The 22,337-nt window shown below is 47.5% G+C and overlaps 10 protein-coding genes across 10 annotated transcripts; 3 read left to right on the forward strand and 7 right to left on the reverse strand.

Annotated features, from left to right (window-relative positions):
• The first annotated feature begins 1,866 nt into the window (after positions 1–1,866).
• DEU56DRAFT_291167 (uncharacterized protein) lies at positions 1,867–4,240 on the forward strand. The gene is made up of 8 exons (XM_041345505.1): positions 1,867–2,449; positions 2,500–2,553; positions 2,609–2,628; positions 2,680–2,968; positions 3,023–3,384; positions 3,435–3,703; positions 3,762–4,109; positions 4,208–4,240. The coding sequence occupies exons 1-7, from the start codon at positions 2,161–2,163 to the stop codon at positions 3,922–3,924; spliced, it is 1,446 nt and encodes a 481-aa protein (XP_041209322.1). The 5' UTR covers positions 1,867–2,160; the 3' UTR covers positions 3,925–4,109; positions 4,208–4,240.
• Positions 4,241–5,436: 1,196 nt separating this feature from the next.
• DEU56DRAFT_798339 (uncharacterized protein) lies at positions 5,437–6,334 on the reverse strand. Its single transcript, XM_041352989.1, has 2 exons — positions 5,771–6,334; positions 5,437–5,715 (listed from the first exon to the last, which is right to left on the reverse strand). Exons 1-2 carry the CDS (start codon positions 6,109–6,111, stop codon positions 5,529–5,531), a joined length of 528 nt encoding a protein of 175 aa, XP_041209323.1. The 5' UTR covers positions 6,112–6,334; the 3' UTR covers positions 5,437–5,528.
• An 817-nt stretch (positions 6,335–7,151) lies between these two features.
• Positions 7,152–9,107, reverse strand: DEU56DRAFT_941800 (WD40-repeat-containing domain protein; the record flags this gene model as incomplete). Its single annotated transcript, XM_041358933.1, has 6 exons — positions 8,443–9,107; positions 8,172–8,391; positions 7,807–8,116; positions 7,655–7,741; positions 7,480–7,594; positions 7,152–7,425 (listed from the first exon to the last, which is right to left on the reverse strand). The coding sequence occupies exons 1-6, from the start codon at positions 8,658–8,660 to the stop codon at positions 7,152–7,154; spliced, it is 1,224 nt and encodes a 407-aa protein (XP_041209324.1). The 5' UTR covers positions 8,661–9,107.
• DEU56DRAFT_735341 (uncharacterized protein) lies at positions 9,092–11,138 on the forward strand (the record flags this gene model as incomplete). The annotated part of the gene is made up of 7 exons (XM_041348448.1): positions 9,092–9,365; positions 9,419–9,762; positions 9,812–9,834; positions 9,885–10,000; positions 10,057–10,838; positions 10,896–11,015; positions 11,082–11,138. The coding sequence occupies 7 exons, from the start codon at positions 9,092–9,094 to the stop codon at positions 11,136–11,138; spliced, it is 1,716 nt and encodes a 571-aa protein (XP_041209325.1).
• On the reverse strand, positions 11,068–12,765 carry DEU56DRAFT_798361 (uncharacterized protein). The gene is made up of 2 exons (XM_041352990.1): positions 12,115–12,765; positions 11,068–12,058 (listed from the first exon to the last, which is right to left on the reverse strand). The coding sequence occupies exons 1-2, from the start codon at positions 12,360–12,362 to the stop codon at positions 11,413–11,415; spliced, it is 894 nt and encodes a 297-aa protein (XP_041209326.1). The 5' UTR covers positions 12,363–12,765; the 3' UTR covers positions 11,068–11,412.
• A 266-nt stretch (positions 12,766–13,031) lies between these two features.
• DEU56DRAFT_735097 (ribonuclease H-like protein) lies at positions 13,032–14,372 on the reverse strand (the record flags this gene model as incomplete). The annotated part of the gene is made up of 1 exon (XM_041348429.1): positions 13,032–14,372. One exon carries the CDS (start codon positions 14,370–14,372, stop codon positions 13,032–13,034), a length of 1,341 nt encoding a protein of 446 aa, XP_041209327.1.
• Positions 14,373–14,417: 45 nt separating this feature from the next.
• Positions 14,418–14,909, reverse strand: DEU56DRAFT_720162 (uncharacterized protein; the record flags this gene model as incomplete). The annotated part of the gene is made up of 1 exon (XM_041347675.1): positions 14,418–14,909. A coding segment is annotated over one exon (492 nt), but the record flags the coding sequence as incomplete, so codon positions are not given.
• Positions 14,910–16,732: 1,823 nt separating this feature from the next.
• On the reverse strand, positions 16,733–17,989 carry DEU56DRAFT_870972 (Endonuclease/exonuclease/phosphatase; the record flags this gene model as incomplete). The annotated part of the gene is made up of 3 exons (XM_041355668.1): positions 16,733–16,776; positions 16,820–17,861; positions 17,969–17,989. The coding sequence occupies 3 exons, from the start codon at positions 17,987–17,989 to the stop codon at positions 16,733–16,735; spliced, it is 1,107 nt and encodes a 368-aa protein (XP_041209329.1).
• Positions 17,990–18,639: 650 nt separating this feature from the next.
• On the reverse strand, positions 18,640–20,079 carry DEU56DRAFT_755301 (uncharacterized protein; the record flags this gene model as incomplete). Its single annotated transcript, XM_041349900.1, has 1 exon — positions 18,640–20,079. One exon carries the CDS (start codon positions 20,077–20,079, stop codon positions 18,640–18,642), a length of 1,440 nt encoding a protein of 479 aa, XP_041209330.1.
• A 992-nt stretch (positions 20,080–21,071) lies between these two features.
• On the forward strand, positions 21,072–22,291 carry DEU56DRAFT_798364 (uncharacterized protein). Its single transcript, XM_041352991.1, has 4 exons — positions 21,072–21,361; positions 21,425–21,485; positions 21,587–21,702; positions 21,756–22,291. The coding sequence occupies exons 2-4, from the start codon at positions 21,460–21,462 to the stop codon at positions 22,250–22,252; spliced, it is 639 nt and encodes a 212-aa protein (XP_041209331.1). The 5' UTR covers positions 21,072–21,361; positions 21,425–21,459; the 3' UTR covers positions 22,253–22,291.
• Positions 22,292–22,337: the final 46 nt, after the last annotated feature.

A 22,337-nucleotide genomic window follows, 5' to 3' on the forward strand; every position in this document is an offset into this window, starting at 1 on the left:
AGTTTCCTTTTCACATTATCACATCGTACGATTCTGTTTCTTATTTTATGATTGGCCAGTAGTTAGAACTCAGTTTGTATCTCCTCTTGAATAGTTGTATATAGTTAAGACGTTTCTAGTCAGTAGTTCTTTAGTTCAAACCTTTCGTCTCTACATCTTGTAGCAGCCCAAACGTACCTGCTCAATCTCATCTCTTTTATCGTGATAACCTTCGTTTGAGTCCTAGTCTCTGCCCTAGCATTAAGTTGTTTAAGGGGTTGTGACAGTGTGATAGGTTGTCTTGCAGGCTGACGGGGGGTTAGCGGCGGCGTCGGAACGTTGATGGATAGATGTAGCACTCACATTCACAATACAGCTGAACACTGTAGGCAGGGAGGGTACCGGAGAGGCCGAAGTAGACCGCCTTGCGCTGTTCAGCCTTGCCAAGCAACAAGCCTTTTCAAGTGCGATCGCAGGTAGAATTGGGACACGTTTTGAATGGCGGATAGAATGTGTGCTGCGCTGTTGAAACGGGTGCGTTCAGCCTCACAGATCCGAGTTGAAAAGCATGTTACGGTACTGAGGCCATGAGGGTGTCCGTGTATCTCAAACAGTTCTTTCATCTTCTCACAAATGGCAAAATTGCCAGCCCAGATACTACTCTTCAGCGCACTCCAACACATCTTCACGTATGCCGGTGAAAGTACGCACGCAGCGCCGAGAAAAGCAACAACGCTAGGAGGAAGAAACAATGGAGGCTCGCGAATGTCGTATGAAGCTGGCTGCGTGAGTATTATGTCGTCCTTGAGGCCTGTTGCCAACGAGGCAAACACGAACATTCCATCTAACGTTAGGCTAGGGATACCCGCAAGACTAGCAGCGGCACGTTGTAGAGTTATCATCGTTTGTTGCACGATGCGGACGATAAGGACGGATGGGACAGATAGGACGGGTGGGACGGTCGGGACGGACGGGACGGGCCGGACGGGTGGGACGGAACTTTCCAACTTTCAGGTTCCCTCGACAAACCACTAGTCACGTGCAAAATTACGGTGACCTGCTTTTGACGCGCTCAGTCTCGCTCAGTCTTCTCTCAAGTCACAGTGCACACAACCTATCCAGAACCCCTCATCCATCGAGTGTTCGACTGCCAGTGGAACTTCTATCGAAGATATTCCTTGTTGTTGAGTGGGCGTTGGTACACCTTGGTATCTGTGGTACAAGCTATACGATGACGATGATGGCATCTTCGTCACACCGAGTTCAAGTTAACTTCGAAAACCTTGTAATGGAACGGGCCAAATTATATGCACCAATCTGTAGCTTACACATCATCAAGCGATGATCGGCTGACTTCTAATTCGCTCTTACTGCCGAAATATACGCCATTCCCACCTTGCTTCCTCCCATGCCATATATATGGAGTCCACTTTTCAGGGAGTTGCCCTCGTCTGGAGACCGTGCAGATTGAAATGCGAATACATTGGGTACAAACGCTACAAGTCGTTTGGCCATGTTTCTTTACGTTGAATCGGTGATTCCCCCATCCCTAACCATCCTCGTGGCGAGGGCAAGTTTATTGAAGTATTCAGTGGAGTCCATCATGATCTTTCCGCACTCCAGGAAATAACTGTCACAAGTAAACCAACGACAAAAACTGAACATCATTATGGCCGGCACTTGCAACTAATGCGACTTGCTATGGAAAACATCGTGCTCTACTTTCAAAACTCCTACGTAGTAAAGGCAAGTGCTTCTATTGTCCTCTGAACACCCCTTGTAGTGTGACGGTTGGCACTTTGAAAATATTCCCATGGTATATGAGACGGTATTTTTATGTTGTGGGAGGACCTGATCACCGTTCAAGGAACACAGGAATTGTCCGGAAAAGCGCGGTTCCTGTTCTAGAAAGTGCTTGCGCCGGAGTTTTTTCAAATGTCGGTATGTATCGAGATTGGAGGGGACCTAGCATTATATACGCGGGTGCCTTTGTGCGTCCACGCAAGTCACCGTGGCCGACAGACGGATTTATCAGGGGAGACTGACCAGGGCTGACTCCTGAGCTTTACATAGCGTGGATGGCCAAATTCACATCATCATCATCAGCATACAAATATTCTGATTGAACATCCTCGAGGCTCCCAAGGGCTCCCACCCTTGTCTTCGAGTCTTCGACGCGTCATGGACAGAAAATCAGACGAGTGCCTACTAGGAGAGAGCCCAAGACAGGACGCATACGACGACTCAGAGGAGCCATTCATTCCTTCGCGTGCCAAACCATTACCAGCTAAAGGCAGGAATCCGTCTCTCAGGACGATCTGCGCAGCTCTGGCAGGCATCTCCTTGCTCGGCTTTGGAGTTATTCTGTTCAAGCCCTTGAGCTATCTAGAAATACAGGATGCGCCCGTGTATTCTGCTGCCTTCGACTCGCAGTTATATGTCCAAGGCCCACCTACCCAACGCTTTCGAGGTCAGTCAATCCGCGAAGATGTCCCTCGGATCTCATACTAATGATCTCAGATAACCTGCTTAACGACACAAAGTATATTACATCATGGGCTTCAGCGGGATGGAGTACGTCAACTCCAGTCAACCATCACTTGCACTGCTGATCATAGTTACTGATTAGCGAATGACGTGATGACCTATGTAAGTCAATGATCCACTTCCAACGTTGTCCCAGTTCCTCACAGAAACTAGGGCAATTTGATTTACCTGGCACTCATAACAGAGCGTATACCCATAATCCCCAAGTTCCTCTCTTCTCATATTGACTCAAGTGCACCTCCATTTCCTTTCGGGGAAATTATTGATGTCCCTCGGCTTAGCCAAGCCATAGGGACTCCCTTACTTGAATGGCATGAAGTAAAGGATTGGGAAAGCCAGGTTCTCGATGATCTTGGTTGTTGGAGTGTTTGGGAAAGCGTTGAAAAGTATCAAGAGGATCCCCGTCCACGGGGAAGTCCCTCCATAGGCCGGCTCAATCTCGGTGAGACAACTTCGAAATATCCCTAGTCGGTCATTAACTGCGTGGCCATCACAGATATCTCATGGACGCGAACCCCAGATTGGGTCAAGCTGACACCTCCTGGCGTAGAAGACGATCATGCGTCCTTTTGGTCCCTTGCAACACTTGGGTTTCCGCAGGCTCGTTCGAATAACCTAGGATTAACGAATCATCCTTCTCCTCAGCATCAGGTTTCCCTTCCCCCGGATGATCACTTACTATGCTTCGATTTCCTTTACTTCGTAGGCGCACAAAATCCATGGGAATGGCAATCAGATTATTCTCCTGCATGGAGATTTGTAGGCCAACACATGCGATGGAATGCAACCATCGAAAGGCTTGCTGACGCGCATGCCAGGCGCGCCATGAACGTGCAATCAAACGAACCAACACCTCCCGTGAGTGAAATTTTCGGGCACAGCTTGCCCGCAGATCTAACTTTGAATAGTATATATCTGTCCACATACGACATGGCGACTTCGGCGATCAATGTAATGATGGTATTTCATTGGATCAGTGCTTTGCCCCGTTGTCGATCATTGCGCGCAGGGTATCCGAGGTGCAAGAGGAGCTTCGCACACAAAAGGGGGTTGAGGTTACACAAGTTATCGTGACGAGCGATGAGAGCGACCCGGAATGGTGGTCAGGGGTCAGGGCATTGGGCTGGACGTGGGTAGATTATGCGGCGGAGCGGACAGAGGAGATCTACGGAAAGTGGTGAGCCAATCAAATACTATCTTTTCATTCTGATGCTAGAAGCTGTTCCTGTTGCCAGGCATCCGGTGTTCATTGACGCTATCATTCAGTCGAATGGAGCTGGTTTCGTTGGCACTCGTGGCTCCACGATGTCCCTTCTAGCTCTCCGCAGAGTGCAATCGTGGCATGACGGACCAACTCGGATCGTCCAATGGGGACAACCGGGCGCTGATGACCGCTGATGTGATTGGAATGGTGGAATCGAGATGACCTTGCGCCGCAAAAATCATTGGCTGAAATGATTTTTCTCGTTTCATATATATATATATAATGCGCACAATGGCCCCTCCTGGGCTTGAATCTACATGCGGAGGCAACAAGAGGCTGGAACTCGATGTTCTTCTTCGTGTATTGTACTGGAACTAAGGTTCAGTATTCCGTCGCAAATTATGTTCATCTGCTCCCTGAGTATTGATGACACTTCTCCTCTCGATGGCGACTCACCAGAACACATAACTATCCCAGTCTTATTTCTACCAGATCAAACCGAGCCGTCATCATCTCCTGGACTGAGCCCCAGGAATGCTGTTATTGGGGTTCATTATCGGAGGCACTAAGGCACACCAAAGGCACCACAGGACATTCACCGGTAATGGCGGCATAGGAGATAGTCTCGTGGACATCATCCACCGACGTGGAAACTTTGTTTAAACCATGGACATTTTCACCAGATCGTACCTTGATGCGTTTGTGAGGCCTTTCATGAAGCCTTGACCTAAGGATGGTTCGAATCTACGGGCCGTTTCTCGTTTCTCGTGAGCATGGTTTCGTGTGACGAGCATGGTACTCCGTGATGCATTTTCACCAGTGACGATCTGGGATCATTGTTCCAACTTGTATGCAAAGGTATGCCTGAACTCACGAAGTGGGAAGGCGTGGTGGATAAAAAAGAACATGGAACGATAATGATGATATTGCCGATCAGTGAGGACATTAAGTTGTACCTTCAAGATAACCATTTAAAATGTGAGTTCCTCCGCCCACATAACAACCAAAGTACATCTTTCCAGCGGTCGTCGCATAGGTTGTTTGGATGAAAATAGAAGCACTTGCCTTAGTAGAGCACGGTGGTCTAGACTTTCCATGCCTTTATCGAGTGAAGAATGAATTTCCTTGGTAATTATAATACATGCTAATACACAGCAAAATATCATGGATCTGAGTAAAAGTCATACGCGCTGCGAATGTGATCTCATCCATCTAATCAATTTCTCAATCTCAGCAACTTTTTGATCATAAGACATCTGCACAACACAAATCAGCATCTCGACCGCTGGCGCGAGATAAGAGAAAGGACGTACGCGTAAAAACTGGAACAGCTTATAGTCTCTCGACCTGTGTCCTCTGGGGCGAATTGCCTTTGTTCCGTGAACGGTAGAATGAGGATCATTGACACGCAGAGGAGGAATGGAGACGGCAAGAGCAGATAAGTAGGACGAGGGAGATACACTGGCAGTGTCATTGACGGTGGTCGACGAAGCCGCATAGATGGCTGCAACGGAGAAATCCGGAAGATAGTACAGAGGGACGTCATGCACGACGGGTGATTCGGGTTCGATAAACACCTCCCAGTTGACTTGTTCAGGGGCGACGGGTGGATGAGCCAGCCAGCTTATGTTGTTCCATGCGCGGACCGGTTTTGGTGCCACGATCTCAAAAAGAGTGCCCATGTTGCGCTGCGGATATATAGATTGCTGGCCAATAGCTCCGTAGTTGTGCTGGTCGCGGGTTGGGAAAAAAACTTCGTCATCTTCCCGCCGCCATTCGTCCCATTTGACCCAGTCGTCTAGGTGAGTCTGCCCATCATCGTCCCACGGACAGCTGAGTGTAAAGGGATCATTTTCGTATTGCACGTATCCGGAGGGCTCCTCGTTGGCTTGTACGGGCGTGGGCTGGGTCGAGCAGGCGGCTGATCCAGCTTGTAAATCCTCGTGGACAGCTGCCATGACAGCAGTAAAATGATCCACCGAAAGGTCTTCCTGTTTTTCTACTGCGTCCCGCCAGTAATTGACAAAATAGTCCGTGTAGGTAGGAGTGCGGTCCGCGAAGGACAGGTTGAGCCAGTTCGAGGAAAGGCTGGCAAGAGTTTCGAGAGCCAAGGGGTTACATGTTTTGGCATCTTCAAGCAGGTTCATAGCCGCCTTCGCCTTGGAAGAGCGTCTGGAGCGCCTGCGCTTGAATTTATGAGGAGATGAGTCGTTGGAGTATGCAGAAAAGCGAGAGGTGTGGGGTGAAATGTCCTGGGGGACGATGGAGAAGGAAGACATGACCGCATCAGAGACGCTGGATTCGCAGGCGGAATGCGAGAGAGTGAAGTCGGACTTCTGGAGCCTGCCAGAAGTGAGGAATTGCTGGATTTCAAAAGCCATGGATGAAGAGAAGTTGTATGAGTATGCAAGATGGAGTTGTAGTTCAAGTTATGAGAGCGATGAGAAAGTCAGAGTGTGAGATTGTATACCTCTTGAATGACGAGACCAATTAAACTGTATGCATGACATTACAGTGAGACATGTGTGAGCTGAGGGACGTCATGATTAGAATTGAATTGAGTCGCCCCCTAGTCAGAATCGTAATTACTCACTCACCTGAGACATCCGCATTTCAATAGGCGGGCCGCGGCAGTCTGCTACTAGCAGCTCAACTATAGCTAGTGAGCGTGGCGGATCGACTGACTTCAAGGTCTGACCATGATGGAAGAGTCCTAAGATGAGCGCAGCATGGCGGTTGTAACTCGGCATGCTCCGCAAAGTTCAAACCGTACACTTCCCCTGAGGGCCTTCCCACGACTTTCAAGTTGAATCCTTTGAATTTTCAACCTATAAATCTGGGCGTCGTATGAGAAACTTTTCTTCAAGTCATCCGACCAAGGTCATTCCACCCAACACCCAACACCCCTCACTTTTTCGTATGCTCCAACGACTCACGGTGCGATGTCGGCCCTCCATAGTACCTCGTGGACTGCTGTCATTGCACTGGGACTTATGGTGTCACTGACCTGTCGGAGGTGGGCGGTCAAGGGCACGTCGTAGTGGTGTCGGATCCCTGCCTTTGCGTCACTTTGTCAATCGTTTGGGATCAGACGACGGTGGACAACAAAAATGCATGTTCCATTACATACGATTGTTGATAGTGTTCAGCCATTTGAGCCCTTCAACTATCTTGTGAAACATCATCTTTCTCTACAATGGCGAATTTTGAGGGAGGAGGTGCAAGTTCCGATGAAGTTCCAGAGGGATGATTTAGCTTGCTGAGCATCCCTCAGGCCTCAGTGAGACTCCACACGTACATGCTGGCAGGAGGTTGCATTGGCGTGCACAATTTGAACTGTTCAGGCTTCTCGGTGCAATGACAACTACAACTATTTTTCAACACATTCATATGTTCCACGTCCCATTGACTTTCGTCCAAGTCACGCGCTTGTCTTCTCAAAGTTCATCAACGCCCAAATCGACACCTTCATGTCCGCACTGCCCGCAATCAACCACCGAACACGGGCATGCTTCTCCTCGACGGACATTTCATCCTCGTAACCAGAAGTATCCTCCTCCCTCAAGTCTCCACAAAGAGATGCATTGTCAAAATGTGGATCGATACGAGAGGCGAACGTAACCGCCTGACATCCTTGCTTATGGTGCACGAGAGTTCCGAGCAGCTTCAACGTCTTCGTTGAGTATAACCGCACTCTGCGTGATAAGTTAGCTTGATCGAGTGGTGGCATGATCATTCGGTCAACTCACTTGCCGTCCCATCCTCCTATCGCACAAACTCTCCCGTCGCCCCGTATGGAAATAGCACCATTTCCTGGATGCTTGGTCTTGAATGCAGTTCCCGCGGGAGTGAATTCTGAGGCATCTGCCCGGGTCTTCTGTACAGGAAGTCAGCAAGTGCACTCATACAGAGCTTCCTGAATACCAACCAAAAGATCATACCGTCCCACCAGATGATCCGCCGATACGGTTAAAGCAAAAGTGCAATCTAAAGAAACCGCCATCGACATCACTTTGAACAGCAACTTCCATCAGAGTTCCCCATTAAACAGTAATATATTTCAATTTTCAACGAACCTGATTCCACATGAAGTTTGGAGTTCCACAAAACATCCCATCCACGGCCCTCGACAGTCTGTTTATTCTCGGGCGCAATCCGCTTTCGCAACACAACGCTTCCATTTTCGTACGCGCATAACAGGCGCAGCTCTCTTGACGACGTAGAGGACGAAGGTTTAGACGACGCAGCGTAAAAGAGATGCATTGACATAATGATTCCTGATTTGCTGCCCGACCTGCCATCCGAGAAGGTTGTCGCGGAGGTATTTAGTGGATCACCTATAGCGGCGTGGAGCCTTTGACGCGATGGAAGTGACCATATATCTGCCTGGCCAGTTCATACTGAGATTATTCCGCACCGCACACTGGGGGTTTATACCCACCAGAGCTGATTCCACGAGGTTTGGAATGGCGAGTAGACTTTCCTGATCGCTCGCTTCTGCTGGGAAAAGGAGAGAGAACCTGCAGTAGTTAAGGGCGTTGACGTCCATAGAATAACATATCGTTGGTGTAGATAGATCCGACAAAGTTGCAGGTCCTTGTCTGATGGAAGTGGACTCTTCTGGTCGTGCCCAGATGTGAAGTTTATTATCCCTCCCATGTCTAGTCACAGAATTAGAAGAAAACGCCAGAAGGAACACGATATCTACTTACGTTATAAGTTGAGTACCCCATTCTTCAACGCCTAGCAGGGAGTCAGTGTGAGCTTTCCATGAAGCAAGTGGTCGCAATGAGCGCGTGGAAGTGACGAAAACTTGTCCTGCGCTATCTCCGGAATAGATTCTCTCGTTGTCCGTCGAAATGAACAGGGTGCTCACTGCACTGGAATGTGAACGTAGCAAATGAATAGGTGAAGGTGCTGGCAGAGCCATAAGCACGGCGCGGAAGTTGCTGCACGATGCTTGTTCCAACAACACAAGTGTTGCGTAAGAGTTTGGGAGAGCGGAAAAGATGATCAATTCTGAGTCTCTGGTCGTTCGTCTTCTACAACGTTGCTCCTCGAGATATGTCCGAGAACCCAAATGTCAGTACTTGTTAGGTTGCCAGAGTATGCTGTCGGTGTTGTTCGAGTTAATCCTACGTATACGTAATTTCTACGTAACAAATCATAGCTAGCTGACTTACTATTCGGTCGAAGTTCCTGCTGGTTATCCGTACAAGTGATGTAGGATAACTTGGCGATGCTTGGTTCAGTCGCTATCAAGCATTCGTAGACGCCCGGACCGACCATGACATAAAGCAGTGAGAAAGCTGCGGCAGGAGCGCTAGATTTCCTCTGGTCACGGTAGTCCTTCGAGTCGCAATGCGCTCTCAGTCCCTTGTGGCAGCTCTCAGCGCTCTAGGATCAGCAGCTCTAGCATTACATGACCAGTTTCCAGTCAACACTGCTGCTGAAGAAACCGGTGTTCAACCCTGTGATGCCACCAACTTGAACGCTGGCAATGCACACATTGTCAACTCCAACAGTGAGCAGTGGAGGTTTGACGAATGCCCTTCCGAGAATGCTACAAGGAACTTGATCTTCGACACTGTCCATTCACTCCTGCATCTTTGGCCAAATACACGATATCGTAATGGTACGTTTCACTTTCCCCGCTTGCCTGACGTCAGAAATTTCACCTTTTCATAGGACATAACATAGTACCAGGAATGATGCCAACTGGTACTTTGCTCTATCACGGCACCTACTACGATACGATACCAAGTGGGCCCGAATGGACCGCCACCGACCCTGAGCATTCTATCATTTTCGCTGGTGGAAATGGAAGTGGCTGGCACCTCACGCTGGCAGCAACGCGACCTCTTAAAGTCTTGTACTTTGATGGAAGTAGTGCTGCTAAGGTACCCGAAGGTACGATGGATATGCAGGATATAATAGCCTGGGGAAAAGTGCAACCCGAGCGATTCTTCGATGAAAAACAACGAATTAAAGATCTCTGTACGTGGGGCAAGGTGTTTGGAATCGACGGTTTCGTGAGGTTAGCGGTGACTCATCTTGCCATGGTATATAACTGATTCTCAGATATTTAGGATGGAAGTGGACTTGTACGCAGCCTTTCGATTCTGTGTTACGCTTCCGTCTGACGAACTTCTAGTGAAGTCATGTTGTGTGATTTTACGGCTGGTGTCGAGGTAGTGTCTTTCCTGCATGTCGTAATACCAAAGGAGGAAATGCCATACCCCCGCTTTCCTCCAATTGAATCTGACGTCTGTCAGTATTATATTCCCGGTGCTAATATGACTGACGTGGAATCTTCATGAGCGCAGGGGTTCGCGCATTTGAAGTTACGCACTCCGGCTCATGGCACAATCGCTACTCAGGAGATTCTCGCATTGTTCTCGACCTCACCGGTCTTATCTCACTGTATGATACTGCCCTAGCACCTTCCCTCATCCCGGTTCGCGCAGGTCTTGAACGGTGCGACCACCGCGTGCTCGGAATATCAACAGACGACATATCGCAGGTCATGAGAAAGCTCACCGAAGTTATCAGTCGACCAGACCCGGTGGGCAGCGGTATTGACTGGAAGACCCTTATCCATGTCATCGTCGATCGATACGCGGATCGACTCGAGTTGATGCAGCACCTCCTCAATTTCACGTCATCAGACTCGCAAGAACTCTTTCAGCGAGCAAAACTCGCGCAAACACAGCTCCGTGTCATGCTTACGCCGTATCTATTAGATTCCACCGTCGTCCCTAGCGCAGGCACTCCAGGCGCAGATGCATCGCAGTGGGCATCCCCAATTTTCAGGCTATGCGCCACAGCACACACTTCCAAGATGATAAATTATATGTCTTCAATGACACCTTCGGAACGCCTGCTGCTGGAAGCCGTCAAGGACACAACGAGAGAGATCTGCCGTGTCACTACAAAAATGTGGGCTGATGGTGTCACGAGCGGGCTCGACACCCTTTTCCCCGTAGAATTTAATGGGGAACCTGACGCCACTCAAATAATGGATTTTTGGAGACACGACGTTCAGAAGCTGATGTCTTGGTTGGACTGGAGTGTATGGATCAAATGCCGACCTGCCTGCGGCCTAGAGGTGGGATCTAAAGGACTTCTTTCCTAGCCCACCGGACTAAGTATGATCTACTTCCAGGAAATGTGCTATCTCCCTACTTGGCCCATCAATGCCCCCAGGCCAAAGAATCCCCCTCCACTTCCGCGGGACCCACGGAACACCACGGATGCCCAAGAAGCTGAGTATCTTGCTGATCGCGTCGTGCATCCGACCAGGAGTCGAGCGATTGCAAATGCACTTTTATTCCTTGGGGCGCCGGCGGAGGATTGGAGGAAGCCTCAACCGAAGTGCATTAGGCGCTTCCAGCCGTACGCATTGTGATCCATGATTACCTTCGTGAGTCATCTAGACGTGTATTCTTGCTGGAGTGCAATGACTTGTATATGTATGTCAAGTGATACAATATATAATGATAATGAGGGGGTATATAATACAGCTCTACCGTGAGGAACGAACTGTTGGTAACGCATGCCTGCACCGCAGGTTTCTTGCCACAAGTTTCAAAAGGCCTGCCGGATGTGTCGGGCGTAACAAGGGGAAAAGGGAAAACAACAAACTCGATGCATACCCCATCTGGGTTTTTAAAAATTTCAATTCAAGAAAAATTGGACCAGGAAATCACAGCGTCTCTCGATTCGGCAGCACCCAAGCCAGCCTGGAGTACCCCTGCACTAGAGCTGCGAATAGGTCTTTCGACGCGCAGTCCCTTCATGGGCCTAATGAAGACCCATGCTGGGACAAGACCAAGCTGTACATTTTCTCCATTACTCTCCACCCTGGCAGAGAGTCGTGAGGGGTTGAATAAAGAGAATGAAGCACGAGAACGACGAGAGTTATTTTGCGCAACGAGGCACCAGCCATCATCAAACGACTGTACAACGTGGAGTTGCTCTCCCATACGCGAAAGAGGGAGTTCATCAGGAAGAACCGGTTGGAAAAATTGCCGAACTTTTCGGGCTTGGGTAGAAAATGATGATCGTGAAGAGTCTGGCGAATGCAAGGAACGCAAGCCCGGAGGTTGAGGAAATGAACGGGAATGACCCGAAGAGACTGATGACCCGCGACTGTGACGCGGATGTGAGGGATTGAGACCGGACAGTGCACGGGGACGTGGCAAGGGCGCGTCACATTCTGCAGGAACTTGAGAAGCAGAAATATGGTCGTGTCTTGAAGGTCTTGCTATTTGAGCAGGACGAGGGACAACAGCCTTTTGTGGGAAGACGACAGTTGTCGGCTGATTACTGCAGACGAAGTGAGTGGATCTATATGCAGGCTTATGGGTGAACATGATTCTTACCTCAGGAAATGGCTGACGGGTTCGTTCATTTCTTGAACAACACCTCGTACATTGAGGAAAGCCGCACCCCGTTCTTCTGCACGTTTTGCCTGGAATGTGCGGCGGAAAAACCTCAACGCAATCCATAGCATGGCCACAGCAGCAAGTAATCCAGCGAGGGTGAATCCGACTATATAAATGGCTCTGTTCATAGGAAGGGCTCCTGGAGCATCGGTGGAGCTCGATCTTGAAAGGAGATATGGAGCCATCGCAAGCAGATGACAAAAAGCAAGTGAGGCTGAAAGAGATCCCGGAGATTCGTCAACTACAACAGTCGATAACGAGTGCTTGAAAAAAGATCGTGGTAATCAAGGAATGTGAGCAGACTCCAACTGCAATATGTGAAAGAGCCCAAGTTGAACAGATGTAGTTCGACGTGGACGCTCCCCCTGCTCAACTATAAAAATAGGGACGTGAGTGATTGACTTGAACGAGACCTGGATCAGAGAGGGCAAACGCACCGAACCAGCGCAAGCTATAAAAATCGCAGGCAGAAGTACACAAGAGCAGAAGAAAAATCACCTGAGACGGTTCAAGAACGCCCATATGCATATTATAACATCTGTTCCCCTAGAGAAATGATGCAACTTGAATAAGTAAAGTTCGTTTCCATGGGAGGCAGCGAAGCTCAAACAATAAAATATCAATTATTTATGACTTGAAGTTATCTTACCAAAATTAAATATTCTGAGCTTCACGGTATGGGAAATTTTGGGTTGCCGAACGATTTTTTTTTTTTTTGGAAAAGCGGGTCTATTATATAGCAACTGACACTGTCTAGCCCTACATAAACGCTTATATCGGTATCTAGAGATTACCGTTCCGAGGAAAAATGCTCTTATGCACACTCTGATAGTAGAGTAGTGTGGGACTCCGTATTACCTGGTGACCCCGGATTGCGGGGGCCTGGGGAATTTTATACCCACTAAAACCTCTAGGGTGGTGACCCAGTTTTTTGGTGTCGGGGATGTATTAGATAATATTATTTCTGACCATGTGGATTCTATAGTTAGTTGTTGTTTTTTTGTTCTGTTAATTTTACTTGTTATGACTCTATCTAGGGTGAGTCTTCGATTAAGTGCGTTTTGCCAGCGTTTGATAACAGATTCTTCCGTGTGTGAGATGTCACTTATTATTCTTTCGCATCGCATAACCCAGACTAGGTGCGCTGATTCTGATATTAATATTCTTAAGAGGCGTGATGCGCCTCTCTTTTTTTTTTCTAGTTTCTTATCGTTGGGATTATCCTTGTCTTGTGTGTGTGGGATTTCTATCGATCCACATCCGAGGATTGTACCATAGGTAATCTCTGGCCATTCTATTATCGTTTGGGGCCATAGTTGTTCTACTAATTTCCAGATCGTTTTGCGTGATGGATCTTCGCATTCTATTAATATATGTTCCATAGATTCGTTATCAGTGTTACACGATCTGCATTTTGCTCGGTGTTCGAATTGGGGAATTTTATTCCAGTATCCCCCTACCCGGTGCGTGTTGTGAATTGCTTTGTAGAGGAACAGTTGAATTTTTTTTGATATGTCTTTATTTCGGCATTTCCGCCAGATTGTGCTATCGGTTTCAAGGTTGTTTGTTATTTTTTGTATTGCGTATCGGGCTATATCTAGGTGGCCGAGGGTATTTCTATTATATGGGAGGTGCGTCATATTTTTAATTCCATCATATGCGATCTTTTGGGTGATGGATGAAAGCTTCGCTCCTTGTAAGTCGAATTCAGGGGGTATTGTTGTATTTATATCATCGTAAGTGTCCTTCATTGCACCTTCGCTTGCTAATGCATCTGCTTCTTCGTTTCCTAGGTTCCCGTTGTGTCCTTTGACCCATAGGAAGGTTGTTTGGGCTGATCTTTTTCTTAGGTTGTACGCTGTCGCTTTAAGTAGCTCTTTATTTGCTATTCCTATCCATCCTCTGTCTTCCCACACTTGTAGGTGAGTTGTCATTCCATCTATGACGTACTTGGAGTCAGTAACAAATTTTATTGGTGTGTAGGGGTCGACTATCTGTAGGCCTGCTAGGACCGCCGCTACTTCGCCGACCTGATTTGATTGTTGGTGTCCTCTAATTCTTAGCGCCTTGTTATTCTGATTGTTATCTCCGAACCATACGCCGCTTCCGCATCGCGCGTTCTCTTTTCCGTTATTGAAGCATGATCCGTCCGTGTGGATTGTGATTGTTTGTGGGTTTGCTACTTCTCTATTCATTGGGGCCTGGAGTCGTATTGCTGGCATTTGGGTGAGGTTTTTTTTTTTTGTGAATATTCTAAAGCATTCTGCTAGGCTAGATTTTGCCGTTACTGATGGGTCGAAAATTACTTCGCCTTGCCTACTAGATCTGGCTCTGGAGTTTTTTTCTTTGCGGCGGTGTGTTAAGGTGAGGTTGTCTTGTCTTTGTGGTGTCTCTGTGTTGAATTTAGGGTGTAGTTTGTTTAGGATGTTATTTGCGGTGGTGGAGCATTTCTGGGGGTTCATACAGCCTTCATTTCGATCTTGTTGGCAAGGTGAGCAGGCACAATTGCTTCTTGGTTTATGCATTGGGTGAGTTTTATTCCGGTTTGCTATTTTCATAAGGTCCTTTATTGATTTGGTCTTATGTACTGTTTGTAGGCATGTATTATTAATTTTGTGGTATGTTCGGGGTGGGGCACCCAAGTGGTGCCATGCTGGTAGCTGTTGTTTCAGGTTCGTCGAGAGTTTGATCGGGGCGAAGCTAACATTATGTTTTTTTATCGCTTTTAGCATGGATGTTATTTCGTAGGGGAGCTTTTTAGTTCGTGGGCCTTGAACGGGAGGTTCCCAGGAGGTAAGGAAGGTGTTAACATCGTTTACGTGTTTTATGCCCTCAGGTTTTAAAGTATTAATGATTGTATCGATTACGAACGCCCATGTGGGGCGGTTAGGGGAGATATCGAGGTATGTGCTAAGCCATGTTATTGTTATGGCTTGGTTTCGAGCGTTTATGTCTAGTAGATTGATGCCCCCTTCTTCACGAGGTTTCTGTAGGCGTTCTAGGCTAATTGGTGGGGTTTTGGCTCCATCCCATATAAAACGCCTAATTGATTTTGTTATGGCTTTTTCTATAGTTTTTGGCATGCCCTGAGCTTTTGTCAGGAATTGTGTAATTCCGCCAGCAATCATTTGCACTATGAGTCTTTTTCCGTCTAGGGTAGGGTGACCGGTGTTCCACCTTTGTAAGTTTGACTCTATTTTGTCTAGGGTTGATTCCCAAGATGATATCTCGTTGACTTCGTTTCCAATCCAGGCTCCTAGAGTCCTTATTGGATTACCGTCCTTCGCTATTCTTATGTTTTCGGTCCATGGTGTGTCTATGTCATTCATTCTTTTGTTTTCTACTACTGTTGTTCTGAAATCTTTTGAACCTATCGGTAGGATCTCTGTTTTTTCTAGATTAAACTTCGCCCCGGATGCGAGGCACCAACTGTTTAATATAAGTTGGAGGTTGTCGTATGTGTCTTCTTTTCTTAGGTATACCGTTGTATCATCTGCGTACATGTTAACGATTATTTTTTCTTTTATTCCAGGGATGTTATACCCCTTTAGAAGTGGGGTGTTTCTTAGTTTGCATGCTAATGGTTCGATCGCCAGGTCAAAGAGGAGGCAGGACAGCGGGTCCCCCTGTCGGACCCCTCTTGTTACCTGAAAAGGTTCGCTCATGAATCCGTTTATGGCTACCTTAGTGAAAGCGTTGTTGTAGAGTGCCCGAATGGTATCGATGAACCTGTTGGGGATTTTGAAGGATTTTAGTGTTTCAATCAGGTAATCGTGGTTTATTCTATCGTATGCTTTCTCTTGGTCTAAAGCTACTATGATTCCATCTTCTTCAGTTAGGTCAGCATATGCGATCATCGTTTGCGCGAGTCTAATTGGGTTGAAGATGGATCTTTTAGTGATAAACCCGCTTTGGTCAGGATGTATTAATTGTCTAGCGACTTGTGCTAGTTTGATTGCTAACGCTTTTGTTAGGATCTTGTAGTCAGTGTTCAAGAGCGTTATGGGGCGGTAGTTTTCTATCTCGGTGCGTTCTTTTTTTTTATATATCGGGCACATCCATCCTAATGTAAAGTTTGAGTTTAGGGATATTCCGTGTTGCTGGATATCGTTTATCACTATGGTTAGTGTTTTTATTATGTTGAATGATGGTTTGTCATCTGCTTCTTGGAGTATATGGTGTTCATGTAGTGTTTTCCAGATTTCATATTGTATGCCATCGATCCCAGGGGCGCTTCCGGACTTAGAAGCGTATAACGCTTGTTTTATTTCTGTTTCGGTGAGTAGGTCTTGTAGGGGTGAGTCAATTTCATTTAGTTTTTGTGTTTCTGGTATTTCGTTTAAGGCGGATGTTATTGCGTTTTGTCTTGTGATAAGATTCAATGTCTGGTTGCCTGTTTTTTGTAGGTCAGCGTGGTGTTGTCTTGCTATTTCGGCCATTTCTTCTGATTTTCCGGTGAGTTTGTTCGTGGTCGGGTTTCTTAGTTTGTATATTAAGTCTCTCGGCTTCTTTGGTTTATTTATTCTAGACCAGTATTTATTAATTGATTCTCCTTTCAACGTCCATGTTGCTTGCGCTTTGAGGTGCGCATTTTTATTTCTTTTTTTGATTAGGTGATCAAGTTCTTTCTCTAGGACTACACGGTGGAGTCTTTTGTCTTCTGAGGTGTCTATGTCATTACTGTTTGTTGTCATAGTGAGGTCTTTAGTGAGTTGTTTTATTCTCATGTTGATTTTCGCTAATTGCGTTTTGGCGATTTCCTTTGCAGTTTTGGTTATTTTCTCTTTGAATTGTTCCCATTCCGTTTGCGGGTTTTTCTGTTCTGTGCGGTGAGTGGCGCATTGTTCGATGGTTAATTGTGACTCAATTCCGATTCTCGTGATGTTTTCTATTAGTGTTTTGTCTGTTATGATCCCTAGGGGCCATGACCATCGGCCCTTTCCAACATGTGGTAGGCCTGGTGGGGCGAATTTTACTAGTACTAACTGGTGGTCTGTTGGGACTGCACATGGGTTGGCTTGCCAGTCTGAGAGGCTGTCTATGTGTGCCGGTGAGGAGTATATTCTGTCAAGTCGCGAGAATGTGTTTGTGTTACTACTGAATGTAAATAGACGTTTATTGGGGAAGGTATGTCTCCATTGGTCTTGTACGTTTAAAGATATTCTAAAGTCTCTTAGGGCATCAGTCGCGGACTCGTTTTCGCGTCGCGCAGGAGCTCTATCGATGGGGTCCTCTGTTAGGTTGAAATCTCCCATGACAAAGTCAGGGTGTTCTAGGTTCTTAGCGGTCCAGAGTGTACTGATTCTGTTCCAGAATTCGGCATGTTCATTTAAGTTGTTTGGTGCGTAGACGTTGAGGATTCTTATTTTTTTTTCATTATGCCAGTTTATAGAGAGCGCTATGGCTCTTCCAGGGATTATTGTGGTGAGTTTTGCTGATGATACATTTATCATTTCTTTGTTGATCACAAAAGCTACTCCAGCAGAACAGCTTGGGCGGTCAGGGTCTTTTGAGTTAAGGACGACAAGTCTTCGCGAGAAGAGGCTGTCAATTTGTGTTTCGTGCTCAGTTGTGAGGTGTGTCTCTTGTAAACATAGTATTCCGATTTTTTTTTCACGCATCATTTGGTTGATGACAGTCCATTTTGTGATTTGTCCAGTGCCAAGGGACGGTGACGCGCGTCCCTTGCTGTTTAGTGTCGCAATGGTTATATTTGCGCGGGATTTTTTGTTTGGGTTTGTCGTTGCATGGTGTGCGGGAGCCGGGTGTGGCTGAGGGAGAAATACGCCACCGATCTCTCTAGGTGCGTCATCTGGGGGCTCCCCGGCGATGGTAGGGAGTTCCCCTCTGCACCTAGGGAGGGAGGAACCAAAGCCGTGAGGGGAACCGTGGGGGGGGTTAGTAATTTGTTGGTGGGTAGTCGGTGTACTTTACTTATCCTTCGACGAACAGATAAGTCAGGGGTTTCATTGCCCGGATTCGCGGGGGGACCATGTTAGAGTGTTCAGTGGTGTTAGACGCCCAAGCGCCTACCATACATACTAACTAAAACTTCAGCCTCTCGGCACGGCTCGTCCAAACCTGAATAGGTTTCCGTGGTCTGGCATGCGCCATGCATAAATCGATGAGATGATGTTCGCTTTCCTGTCCTGTTTGCACAGTCAGTATATTTGGGCGAAAATCTTGAGGGTTTTTTGGAGCGTGTCTCGTTCGTTCCAAATGTTGACATTTTTAAGGACTTATCTATCTCTACAGGTCTTGGGCCTGAGCTGACGAGTTCTTAATTTTATTTTATTTTGCTGGTTGCGCGTGTGTGAGGATTCACAAAAGACGGGGGTTGCATTGTGTGCGTAGTGTCGTGCTAGGTATGTATCGAGTATTCTAAGAGATGTATGGCATGGGGTGTAATGGCTGAGTGGGGTTTGCGAAGGGTATGTCTCGTGTTTCTACTATGCGTGTGTACTATGTTTGGTGGCGGCGTCCTTTGCCTCGGCCACTCCCAGCGGATCTTGCAGGTTGACCAGTGGATTTGTTCCCAATCTTAGGGCCATTCCATTGGGCGATAGATGGGAATGGACATAGTCCTCGTGGGTGCGCTATAGAGTGGCATATGGGGCAGGGTGATAGGGCGACTGCTGTACCGCAGCCGTCTAGACCAGTTGGATATTCTAGGATGCGGAGGAAGGAGCGCAGTTCCGTCCAAGCCTTTGCATCGCAGGTGGGGCTGTGCGCAAGGATGTTGAAACGAGGGACTGGTAGGCCTCCTGCAATTTTGAAGTCGAGACGTTCTACCCGGATGTTTCTGATGAGTTCCCACGTGGCTAGGTGGACTCTTTCTTCTGGGATCTCACTCATTGACAGAATATCGTTGATCTGGGCTCGATTGTCTTCGAAAGCCCATACATCTGCGACTGTTTTCTGGATTACACCGGTGTCGGGTGTGGAGAATCCGGTAAGGCAGAATAGGAGGTCGGGTGGACGGTAGCAGCTGAATGGGTGCGCTTCAAAGGTGATATCAGCAGCGGACCATATGCGTTGGGATATGATAAGGTCTTTCGTTTCTGGGGATGTGTTGTAGACGAGGAAGCTGAGGGGGAGCTCTTTAGCATCTTTACCACCTTGTGGTTGTGGTGGGGATACCCGTATAGTTTGCGCGCCCTGATGGATAAAGTTCGCGATGATGGATATGTTGGCCCTAATACGTTCCGCTAAGATAGCAGCTTTCTCTGATACTTCTTTCCCAGAGTGGTCGAAGATCCGGACTAAAAATTTGGGGTGATCGACTTGGAACCATGCTGTTAGGACTCGGTTGTCAACGTGGTCAAAAGCTTGTGCTGAGTGGGACATGTGGGTATGTGGGAAGCCACCAATGGGTGTTGGCGTGAACTGGGGAAGGGCGGTGCTATGGTGAGGGCCGTCATGCTGAACTATGGAGCGGTTCTGTTCGGCAAGTGCTAGGTGAGCGAGAATGGTTTGCTCTTCCTCGTCTGGGAGGTGCTGGGTTGTTGGGGGGGTGGGAGCGCTCATTTGGTGGTCATCTGCATTCTCTCGGGGTGCGTGGATGGAGTTTGCAAGGTCGCTGTCAATGGGGGAGAGGGTGTTCTTGGGTGCAGTGACCTGGGTCTCCTGTGTGGCGGGTAGGTCTGTGAGAAGGGGTTGGGTGTGCGTGGTCCTCGCGAGAGGGGTAGGGGTGACAGGTGATGTTGGGGATGAGGTGTGGAGGGGTGGAGGGGTGACGGTATGTTCTCTATTGTTAAGGTCCATATCGTCGTCTATCTGCAGGGCGTCCTGCGGGAAGAATTTTGGCCCAGCTAAAGTGGAAAGATTGGTACGGGGGGAGCCTGGGTATGGGCGAGAGGATTGTGTGAGCATCTTGATTGAGGTGGTGTGGGTGTCTTTCATGTTAGCTGGGCGAGGAGATAGTTTGTTCTTACTCGCTTTTTATTTCTTTTCTGTTGGGGTGGGTTTACCGTGTTGTGCTCGTTCGTGTGTTTTCGGGGGTTGAGGTTGGTGGGTTTTTAGGGGGTGGGTGTGGTGTGTTCCAGGGTTATTATGTGTCTCAGGGTGGTATGTAGGCGATCGTTCATGGTTGGTTCCTCTTTTGTTTATATTGTGTACGGTTCATTGACTGTTGGGGTGTTATTGAGTTGGGTGTGTTGGGTGTGCTGGGATATTATGTTTATCTCGGGGAGTTTCGGGTTGGTGGGTTCATTTACCAGGGGTACATGGATCAACTATGCTGTGTTTTAGTCTAGTTTGCACGTTTTTGTGTTTCATTATTGGTGGTGATATTACGGGTATGGGTTGGTCTTTGGTTAGGTGGAGGTTTGTTGACGTTACTCGTGGGGTGGGGGGTGTTTATAGGTTGCTTCCAGTATGCGTCTCATTTCCGATATACTTATTTAGGGGGTGCGCGTGTAACTTGCGTTCTGGGCCCTAAGGTAGGTTTACATATTAGGTAATTTTCTGTCGGTGGTGTAGTGTTTATGTTCTTGCAACCTGGGAGTGGTTCTGACGGGTAGTGGGGTGTATGGCGAGTGTTTTGGGATTGGGATTGGGTGTTTCTTTCGTTCTGTTGGTTCAAGGTATGTTAAGTAGTTTGTATTGAGGGGATTTTAGGATCTATTTTCCTTAGTATGTTCGTGTGAGCGTTTTGTCGTGTTTTCTTTACTACATTTTGTTTGTGTAGGGGTTTTGATAGAGTTGTCTCTGGTGTTATCAGGTTAGGACGTTGTTTATTTGTTTCCTGAGATTTATATTATGATTTATTGGCCAGTTTGTGCTGTGAGCCGCGACAGCTCGACCTTGCCCGCGTTTTTTAGGCGTGGGAATTTTCGTCCATGGTGGTGGTACGAGAACAAGGGCCCCCGCCGAACGATTTTTGCAATGCTGCAGTTCCTCCTTCTCTCGCTGCTCTCGACGCGCCTGAGCGCCTTCTTGGGGAACTTCACAACTTGGCGCTCAAGGGGACACCTTGAGTCTGGTCAGGAAGTACCCGACATTCGGACTATTAATGAAAGATGATATACAAAATCCCAAACAATCATATCAAATTATCCGTTTCATTGTTCGCATCACGACGTGTAGCGGCCAAAGTACTAGTTGGCACTGACTGTCACCTACTAATAGGCCACTATCACTAATCAAATCTGCGCTGGCCCAACGAGCTAATCCTGGCTAATATGTGAGTTATCATGCTCGTGGATGATAGTGTGATTGAACAGGATTGAACTTATCTGATTGCCAGATGTGGTCTAATCAAATCCAACAGATTCTTTCACTATGATGAGCTGCAGCTTTTCATGTCCGTAAGTGGCGGCTACCTGCGAAATGAGTCCTGGACAATTGGCCAGGCATGCACACTTTGCCCGTACTAATGACGAACCTTCTGCTTCTGCTTCTTCAAAAGATGTTATATATGGGCGGCATCTATACCGGGCAACTGCAAGGCACTACGTGCAAAGCAACCTATTGCCACTTATCACTCAGACCAGCTTCGATTGCACTTTGATTGCATGTTGTACAGTAAGTGCCGATTGCTCTCAAATTTTGGTGACTCGCTGTGATTTTCCTGTTAGTGACATGTCTGCACTACTCACTCAGATCTCTGATCATAAGTCATCATGCAGTGCTCTCAGTGCTAATAATATCGGGAGCCTTGTTCTGTCCCTTCGTCACACAAACTTGTCGTACACTCGAGGGCGAACTTCCGAACTTCGAGGATCAGAACCACCAGCTGCGCCCCATACGTCATGCAAACAGTTCGCGCCTCCATCAGCGCAAGAACACTGTTCGCAGGCGAGCCCAGAGGGATTCTAACAATCTGGAACCCAACGGTCGGTTGAGAATGATAAGAGCGGGGAAGACAACATTAAGGCCTTTGGAAGCTCACGGGTCAAGGAATAGGGCGCACTACTCTATGAACGTTGCAAACGAGGTTGGCAGGTCACCGATAGGTTGTCACAAGGAAAGAGCTGTTGAAGTCCATTGTGTTGGGTATTGTATATCCATACGAATTAAACCGAGATTGACCGAGCTTGCCCATCAACAAACTACCAGACTCCTCTTCGTTTGAGCCAGCTGCTAAAACGGCTTAAGGATAAAACAATCTTCGTCACCCGTATTATGTACCACCAGTGTGGGGTTGTTTTGTCAAGTTA

This window comes from Suillus clintonianus (genome assembly GCF_016758775.1).
Source record: "Suillus clintonianus strain FC179 chromosome Unknown DEU56scaffold_28, whole genome shotgun sequence".
NCBI classification, from domain to species: domain Eukaryota; kingdom Fungi; phylum Basidiomycota; class Agaricomycetes; order Boletales; family Suillaceae; genus Suillus; species Suillus clintonianus.